At 42.2% G+C, this 9762-nt stretch overlaps 1 protein-coding gene across 1 annotated transcript in view; it reads right to left on the reverse strand.

The window, feature by feature from the left end:
* The window catches only part of POU6F2 (POU class 6 homeobox 2), a 389523-nt gene extending 386958 nt beyond the window's left edge, over positions 1–2565 (reverse strand). The window contains exons 1-2 of the mRNA XM_046020899.1: positions 2534–2565; positions 1991–2162 (exon numbers count right to left, since the gene is read on the reverse strand). Coding sequence (XP_045876855.1) covers positions 1991–2156 — 166 coding nt within the window. The 5' untranslated portion in view covers positions 2157–2162; positions 2534–2565. The remainder of the gene's footprint in view (positions 1–1990; positions 2163–2533) is intronic.
* Positions 2566–9762: the final 7197 nt, after the last annotated feature.

The raw sequence follows: 9762 nt of genomic DNA on the forward strand, positions 1-9762 counted from the left end.
AAACCTCTTTGACTGTCTTCAGGTTTTTAAAATTTTTTTTAAGTTTATTTCCCTCCACATGTGAAATAACAGATCTATAACAATTTTCAACAGCGGGAAATCTAAACAAATATTGAGAAGTCAAATGAATCATCCTTCTATTGGTTTACTTGAAGGAAAAATCAAACAAACAAACAAGTTGGGGTTATAAGTGAAAGTCTCCAAAATGCATTTACTTTTTAAAAATGCATGCAAAGTTTAGGAGCAAATAATCCACTATCCACAGTTCTGTTGAATTCACAGTTGATTACTTTTTAAAAGTCAAAATGCTTGTTATTAGCATCCCCAACATCAGAAAGACTGGAGCGTGGCTTTGCCTTTCTGTAATTTATAATTTTATCTGACTTCTCTCCCTAACCCTCTGAAAGGAAATGAGTGTTCTAGGACATGACTCTCCCTACACGCATAAAAACTGAAACTACAACAAAATATTTCTTTAGAGGGCAAATGCTAAAATCTTAATGCCTAGGTGTAAAAAAGACAAAAAAAAAATCTATGTGGCAGGTGCAATTGCTGCTTTTTGAAAAAGTGTAATTCGACAAGAATTTCTTGAAACTGAGATCTATTTTACTCTGAACTGTAAAGCTGCATTTTACCAATAGAAAATCTGAAACAGAAAGTTTCTCAGCAATACCCCTCTCGTGTTTGACTGAGTGAGCATTTCAAATCAAAGAAAAGCTCCTCTGTTGAAGCTGGCCTAGAGTTGCCAAACATCGAAGCTGCTTTCTTCCTAGAGGCTAAAAAAAAAATTAAGGATTTTTTTTTTTTAGCTGAATTAACGACTTTCTCAACAAAGCAGTCTACGCAGCGGTGTTGTTTCTCTTTGATGTTCAGGCACACGGCTGTGTTTTTAACCTGAGACCCAGCAGTGCTCTGCTTAGTATACATGTATCTCTATCTATCTATCCCTCTATCTATAAAATCAGGTATCTATCAGATTAATATACATAGGTATAAACAGGTTAGTATGTACCTACACATATTTAGTGTTATAAGTATACAAACACTGGAAAATAATTAAAAGCAAGTGTTTCAGGAGCAAGGTTTCTGAAAACCTACTGTCACTCTATCCCACAAAGTGCTTCTCCAGCACAGACATCTCTTGCCATCCATCACTCAGTCACGCGCCTCAACAGCCCGCTCCCCTTTCTGATTAGAGATCACAGTTGCTTGAGTTGGCTTACAGAGTGTCATCTGTTTGAATGACAGATGTCTTTGCTGGAGTGGCACTTTGCTCGCTCTTGTTTTGTTTACAGAACAAAGATTCCTGAAAGGTCCTGGGCTGCCTGCACATTTAGGAAGAGGCTGTAAGCACCTGGTCAAGGGAAGACGGGCAGAGGAGGGCTGCAAAGGACCTCTTCTCTTCCCTCGTCCCCCTGCTAGAAGGAGACATACCCACTCTAACCGTGATTACAAAAATGTTATTTCTCTGAGCAATTCCTGTAGCCACCTTTGTTTACCTGGCACACAGAGACTTGTATCGATATTTCCCAGTTCCCTCTTTCTTCTTTTGACTACAGTTAATAACTCTTAACTCTCCTTCCCCTTAACAAAAGGCTGCGAAGCAACCCGAAACCGAGTCGATATTTATTCAATAAATGTTAACCAATTCTCACAATGGAACTGATTTCCTGATTATTATTACCATCTTCATCATCTTCTTCTTTTCCTTCTTTTTTTTTAATTATTTCTAACCCGGGGACTCTGGCAGTATCTGACAAGCCCCAAGGAGCAGCGAGGAAGTTCCTTGCTGGGAAAAGTTTGGAGGACATCCTGCCAGCCGGCTGGAATGGGCTCCGGTGGCTCGGACCCTCCAAGATGCGACGCTTCTCTTTAGCACTTACAAGAAAATTGAATGAACAACAGGGAAAAGGTGGTGGGGGTGGGGGGGTGTGGATTGCTCTTCCGGACAACATGGTAGGGCTGAAATGAAATACCTAGACAGACTTACCGAAGAGCTTGCTGGGAGTGTCCTCGCTGTCATTTGATTCCACAGGCGCAAGCAGGGGCTCATTCAGCTCGCTGTCTGAAGTAGCAGCCTTGTCCTCACCTCTCAACTCCGCATTCATTTCACTCCGCGCTGACAGCGAGGGCTTACTGACTTGTCCAGCTATCATTGGATCCTAGGATGGAGGAAAAGAGTGAAGGGGAGGAAAAAAAAAGTGGCAGCTTTAGTGTGCGTGTCCTCTCTCCCTCTCCCTCTCTCCTCTCTCTCTCTCTTCCACACACACACACTCTCCCTCTCTCCTCTCTCTCTTATCTCTGGCTGCTCCCGCTGTTATTGCCGGCTGCAGTCAAGTGAAGAGCTATTACAGATCCGAGGAGTTCTCCATTACTCCCCACCCTATTAAAGCTCCGCTAGCATGTGAGAGATTCAGGAAGCTTCGGAGGGAAGAAGGGGAAAAGAAAAAAAAAAAAACAACTTCTTTGAAAGCCACCTAACCAACACTGCTTTAATTGTGGGATGTGCTTTTTTGTACGAATGTTTTTACACCTTGTTCGGTCTTTAATGCAGTAAGAAAAAAGAAAGTGCTGGGTTTGTACTTCAGCAACACACTCAAAAGGAAGGAGCACCCTATGGAGGAACCAGGGGCTATTTTAAGAAGCACTCTCCCTGGGGGAGAAGCAATTAAACCCTATCCCTAGAGCAGAGAAAAGAGATAGGGAGAAAAGAGTCCTCAAAAGGCTTTCAATGGAATAAAAGAGATTTCTCATGTAAATTCCATCAGCACCCTTAGAAGTTGACTTCGCTGTTCCCAGATTTGGGACTGAAGCTGACCCCGAAGCCAACGAACACGTTAAACCAAACAATACACAGCAAAACAGATGAAAATTGGTTTAAAAAAATTTTTTTTAAGGAATTGGAAAAATACTTACAAACTGTGTTCAATAATCCCGAAACCCAGAGCATCGTACGCCCCGAGCATGAGAGAAAAAGAAAGCAAAAAAATCACCTCCAAAAAAGGCAAGCCTCCCCGCTTCCCAATAATTTGAATCTGCTTTATCTTCAGCTCATTAGGAGGGCGTCTTGGGATCAGAAATATTTCCCAAGGAGAGCCGGCTCTTCCATTTGCCAACTAAGATGCATGATACTGTTTGGGCACAAACGCCGGCTGCAGAAGGCAAAGGAAAGTAAGATGTGCCCTTTTTGCGTTATCTGGGAGCTATTTATTGCCAAGTTCATGCCTAAGTGGTTCCTGAGCAGGAAACAGGTGACCAGCAAAGGAGCAGGTGGGGCGGCAGGCTCTCTTGTCCCATCCTTAACATTGGTCGCGGTATGCCTGTGGTTTTTTTTTTTTTTTTAATGTATTCATGCCTGAAAAGTGAATTTGATATGACACATGATAATCTATGAAAATGTTAATCAATACAAATAGTTTAAGCTGTCATCAAATGCACTTCTTTAGTCAATACTCATACCACTGAAAACAATGTCACTGTCACCAGGGCTTAATGTGCACAGCACTTAATATTGGACTCTGTGCATCAATGCACTTCTTCTTCAAATACTGTAGGTAAACACATTTTCTCCCTATTTAAGGCTGAGGCACTCAGCACGCATTTAGCTGAGCCGAATCCTCCCTTTTGAATACCTTGATAGGTCCACTGGAGGGCAAAATTAATACTTAATTGAATCTCACAGTCATCAAAATAATCAATACTTTTTTATTATTTATTCTTTACAGTCTGTTGACTGTTTCAAACCTCTGAGGGAATGGTGGAAAGGATTCATGGCTTCGAAACACTGTCATTTAACAAGGTAATTTTCAGTGGGGCATTAGGGGTTGTGAAACATATAATAAAACAAAGATGGTGGCTTATAATAGGAAGAAAGAAAAGAATTATATTTCTGCCATCTAACAAAACAGGATAAATAAAAAAGCAAGTGCAGAGAGAGAGAGAGCGGGAAAGGAGGGGGATGAGGGAAAGAAAGACTGGCTTTTGAAGGGTTTTATCATATCAAGAGCAGAGCCGGGCTTTCATAATGCTGACATTTCTCATCCTGACAATCCTAAACAAGTGGAAAGGATGAGATCGTAGATATCATCTTTCATCACATTCCCCGGCTTAAGAACCAACATGACAGCTCCTCTCCCCTTTACACTGTTAATTACTAAATAAAATACTACTCTCTGTCAGCATCAGATGATTGCAGATAGCAACCACAAACATTTCTCCATTGTTTCCCCCCTCTGGATCGGTAATACCTACCTTGAACTCTTTAGAAAATAAATTAGGCTTGTCTCACCATATTGTAAATATTTGAAATATAATCAATGTCATCAATGTGGTCGATTCACGGTATTGTCAGCCTAAATTTGCTGGTGATAGATTAGCATTTCATTGACTGTGTTTGGTCACTGAGATGGGGAGTGCTTGACTCTCGGGGGTGGAGGAAAGCAGGCGCTGGGGAAAGGAGATGTGAAATTCTCAAATTCTCCCCCAATTTCTTTCCTAGGCAGCTAAGAGAATGTGTTTGGATTCTTCTGAGTCAGTTCCTGAAGCAGGGTGGGGAGGGAAAGGAACATGGCTTTCCCTCCCGCTTTTGGTTAAGTGTACTCCTCACCCAAAGTAAAGAGCCCAGGTTTAAATTCTAGGACATTTTTACTTCACAAAAGGCTGAATACTCAGTCTGTCAAATCTGGAGGAAGGGTTGTGATCTGTGCCTTTGAGACACCCTATCTCTGAGGCCACATGGCTCATTTCAGCATCTTTTTTAAGAAAGCATTCATGGGAAACTTATGTTTAGAATGGCATTCAAACCCCAGGATCAACCAAACATGGTATCGGAGAATATCTGGATAGTCTTCCCCAAAACAAAGAATATTTTCTTTTTGTTTTATCAGTGAATGGTCAAACTGAATCCTGAAGCACGCAGAGGAGCCGAAATGGAGCTGCTAAGTTCAAGTGCACTTAAATCTTGAAGGCGTTCAGTCTGGCTGATGTGTGCAAAGCATGTGCTGGAGGATGGTATGTGTTCACTGACCATTAGCTCTTCTTCCTTAAATTACTTTTATGTACCTCATACATGGCTCAGTTCCCAACTCGTGCCTCTCGGGGACTCGAGCTTAGGAAATTCAGGAGTTTGTCAACCAGGTACTCATTTGATTTTTCATCTTACAAAACACTTTACGTTTTCCATGATGCAGCTGTAGCCCACATCTATATGTGCATGACATGGTTAAACAGCAAACCCCCAGTGAGGCAGAGAGCAGACAGCTTTTAATCACAGCTGCAGCCACTGGGGGGTCCATTTGAAAATGTGTCACAAGCAGTAACCACTGAGTACAGTCATAAGTGATGCGGGAGTGCCTCTTTCAAGCAGCACTCGACTCAGAAGTCATTCTTCCCCTGCCAAAAGGGATGGCAGTCCATAAAAATCTTTTCTGCCAGGGCAAAGAAAGGATTTTCCAACAGGCGCCAACATAGGTGCTTGCAGGAATGCAAGAGAGTTGCAATGGTACCATGCACAAGGACCTCTGCAGCAGCCTGCGGGAACGGAAATAGCTAGGAGAGGCAAAAAATAGAAGGCAAAGACTTCTTGCTTAAAAATCAGAAACTGTCACGACTGCAGGCAAAGAAGCTGGGACTTCTCTGCAATTCTTTTATCAGCCCTGATAGAGGAAAAATGATTTAATATTGAGGAGTGGCGAGTAGGTGCAAGAACAGGACATGGCGGGTGCCAGCAGATGCCAATCTGTGACGACTCATGAGGCTCATCCAAGACCCAAGAGCCAGATGCTGAGAGAAGAAGCAGCAGGAGAAGTGGCTTCCATGAGCAAAAGCTGAACAAGAAGTTTTGCCATGTCCTACAATGAAAGGACTGTGATCAACATCACACCCACCCAGCGATGATTGAAATTCCAGCACAAAGAACAAAAATCGGTCCCATGTCTCAAAGGAAGAGAGGTACTTCAGATGTATGTAACGTCACCCAAACTGTGCAAGGCATCAGTCCCCCTTTGAGGGACAAAGGTCTGAGACTCAGCAAAGCCAAGTGACTTGTCCCAACACAGCTCGTGAGTGGTGACGCAGTATTTTGAACTTCAGTAGATTCATCTTTTAATACTGCCCAGTAGGCACTGGATGAAAAACTAAGGCTCATAAATTTAGTAACTCATGGGGTGTCCCAGAACTTGAATTATGAACCCTGAAGGGCATTAAACCCTGGATAACTGATTCCCAGAGCATGTTGTGTGTAGTGTCTTCCTCCCTGCAGACTCTAAGAACAAAACACTTCTCTGTCCAACACTGCTCGGGTGAAATCTATGGGATGATACAATGTAGTAGACAGGACATCAGATAGTGTCAAACATCCAGGCTTGCATTCAGGTTCATGGTCTACAGAAACTTAGCAAATCATTTGACTGCTGATACCCTCAATTCTCTCATCTGGAAAATGAAAAGGTTGGAATAAAACAGCATTTCCCAAAGTGCATTCCCCAGGACATTTGTCCCCCAAAATATTCTACTTAAAAGAGTTTTGCAATCATACCCGCATGGAAAATGCAACAGACGAGTCTGCCAGGAAAGAAACCGATTCAGCTCTGCTTAACCCCGGCATTTCCCCAAGTCATCTGACTGCGGAAGGACCTGTCCTTGTAATCTCGGTTGCATTGTCCACTGGATCTAGTGCCTCTTGAAACTCATTTTAGAGTTTCTCCTAAATTTACATTCACATTACTGCTAATGTAAACTAGAGCTCTATCAATGATGCTGCAATGATTACCCGGAAGCCTTCAGCAAGTACACATCTGCCTGGTGCTTCCCACACTTTAATAACTTTTACCTATGGCTCATTTCTATATGGTCACATACAACTTAGCATATACTAACTGTGTTTATTCTCACTGTATACTAATTCCTGATGTCTTTTAATATAATTTTTAAATACAGATGTCCCTGTGCAGCACAGGTCATGATTTGAGGTCATGAGATTGAGCCCCATGTCCAGCTCTGTGCCCAGCATAGGGTCTGCTTGGGATTTCCCTTCTCCCTTTGCCCCTCCCCCGCTTGCACGCGTGCTCTCTGTCTGTCAAAATAAAAACAATTTTTTTAATAAAAAGAAAAGGTATCCCTGTGTATTTCCATTGTAATCCCCCCTTTATCTGAAGAGCAGATATAGGACACTGTATGAAGGAAGAGAATTCAGTTTGGGCTTTCACTCAGCTGTCAACAATAACCCCCAATAAACAAAGAGATAATTCAGCTAAAGGCCTGCAATAATTTAGCCAACAGAGTTTTTGTAAGCAGAATCATTCTCTTTTGACAGCCAGAGAAACTTAAGAGAGCGAGATGATTAACTCAGCAAAGCATCCGTGTCCAGTGGCACCCACGTGATGGAAATAGCCACCCCCGTCTAAACTGAGCTTGAACTGGGTCCAGCATATTTTTATGTACATACAAACCAACTATGAAGCAGGCAATCAGAAGGTTTTGAGGGAAATGTAAATAAGATAGGCAGGTTTCACAAATCTGAGGAAACAACTCATTTGTTTGCAAAGTGCGAAAGTATGGCGAAGTGATGCTCAACGGATCTATTTCTAGAATTCAGTAGAAAAATTATATCCGTTATAAAGAAAAAAACGTATCAGGCCTTCCCCCACCCCCTTAGAAGACCACATTTCAATTTAGGAAAAAGGAAACGAGCATTTACCTACAGCTCCTTTAAGATGCAAAGATAGCTCCATATTTTGTATTCAATTTCTCCCGCTGAGAAGAGGCAAAATCAAAATCACAGATAATTAAGAGGATAAAACTAGATTTTCGTGGGTTTTGGGAAAGAAAACTTCAAGTATGAGTTTTGTTATCTTGGTCATGAAGTAAAACAGTTTTATCTTTCTTTTACCCATTACCAAATATTATTAAGTCAGTTGGTTCTCATTATAATAGTTAGCGTACTGAAGAATCGTTCCTTCGAAAGTTACAAAGCATTTCTATTTTTTTTAACCATGCAATATTTCCTCTTTTTAATAATAATTTGTAAAGACATCCTATTTTACTTTTAGAAATAAGACCATTGTGGGGCGCCTGGGTGGCTCAGTGGGTTAAAGCCTCTGCCTTCAGCTCAGGTCATGTTCCCCGGGTCCTGGGATGGAGCCCTGCATCAGGCTCTCTGCTCAGCGGGGAGCCTGCTTCCCCCCCCCTCCCCCCCGCTTCTCTGCCTACTTGTGATCTCTGTCTGTCAAAGAAATAAATAAAATCTTTAAAAAAAAAGAAAAGAAATAAGACCATTGTTTATTTTTATATTTTTTCTACTGTTGTAAGTATATATATTTATTGTTGAAAATTCTGAAAATTAGTAACGATCAAAACACTAAAAATACCGTAAATTCACCCACCGCCACGTCTTTCATTTTAAATGTCACTTTCTAAACTGCGAATAAAAATTGTTTTGAAGAAAGCAGAAAAACCCACGTTTTTAACAAATACTCAGTAGACAGAAATTTACATTATAATGAATTGAATTACAAAGCTTTCACAAACACACTCTTGTTCATCTCACAATAGATTTTCACAGTGAAATGTTGATACCAACCTGGGTTTCTGTCCTCAGCCCAAGGTTCCCAGCTGTTATCTATCTCCCCCACCTCTCCACCTCCCAGTGTAGCTGGGATATTATTGGACCCCATCCCAAAAGAAACGAGCTGAGTATTCTGTGCAAATCAAGCAGGCATTCAAACTTCAAAAGAAAGGCTGGGCTTGAGAGTAAATCACTAAGGAGGCTTCCCAAGAACTCATGGATGTTCTCTGGTTTTGCATCAAGCACCTGCATGACCATGAGTGAGTCACTATGTCTGCATCTTGGTTTCCACACCAACGGGGCTTTCTATTCTCAAGGGGGACCCTGCGAGACTTGAGTAAGGTGATGCACAGATAATGCACATGAATATGGTTAGAAAGATAGATGTATTGCACAGAAACACCACCTTCCATCACACCACTTCCCGAATTGAGGCATCCAACGGACCGTGGGTCCAGCTAGACCAGAAGTCTACACCACGGTGGATGCTGTGGTGTGTCTCCCAGAACCCCTTCACCACCAGCACACTCATTTCCCAGCTGCCATGAGTGCTGGCTGAGATGGCTCACAGCTGAGTCCTCCCTCAGGACTTGCCTTCGCCTGAGGGCAGCTGCCTCTCCAAGGTCATGTCCCTTCCTCTTGCCTCCAAATGGAGGCAGCCTCCATTTTGTTGTGTGGCCTGCAAAGCTGAAAATATTTACTCTCTGTCTCCTGACAGGAAAGGTTTTCTGACCCCTGAGCTCCACCCTAGGTTCAGTCAGTTGCCTTAACCAACGTTCCTGCTCTGGGAGCTACCATTTCCTCAGAAAGGCCCTACCTCAGGCTTGGATACCATCCAAATTCAGTTACCTCCATTCACCGTCCACCATTCCCTCACCCTGCATTTTGCTGATTTGTACAATTGATATCAATTTTCATGAGATTAGGATCTTATTGACCAGCCTTACTGGAAGCTAGAAATGGGTTTTCATTTAGTTAGTCACATTCAAGATATATGCCCTAGCTAAAATATTTTAGGGACATTCCCCTCCCTTGAGCAGAATCAGAGGATGTTAAGACTATAGCAAGTCCTGTTGCCTCAGTGTTTTGGGCTAGAAGCCTAAACTGTCCCACATCCAGTCTATGGTTTGGAGAGTTCGAGCTGCCTGATCCTGTGAGAGAAACAGACCTTGCTTCTAAAATCTTGCCTTATCTGCCTT

The sequence above is a fragment of the Meles meles genome, chromosome 10, assembly GCF_922984935.1.
Source record: "Meles meles chromosome 10, mMelMel3.1 paternal haplotype, whole genome shotgun sequence".
In the NCBI taxonomy this organism is placed as follows: Eukaryota; Metazoa; Chordata; class Mammalia; order Carnivora; family Mustelidae; genus Meles; species Meles meles.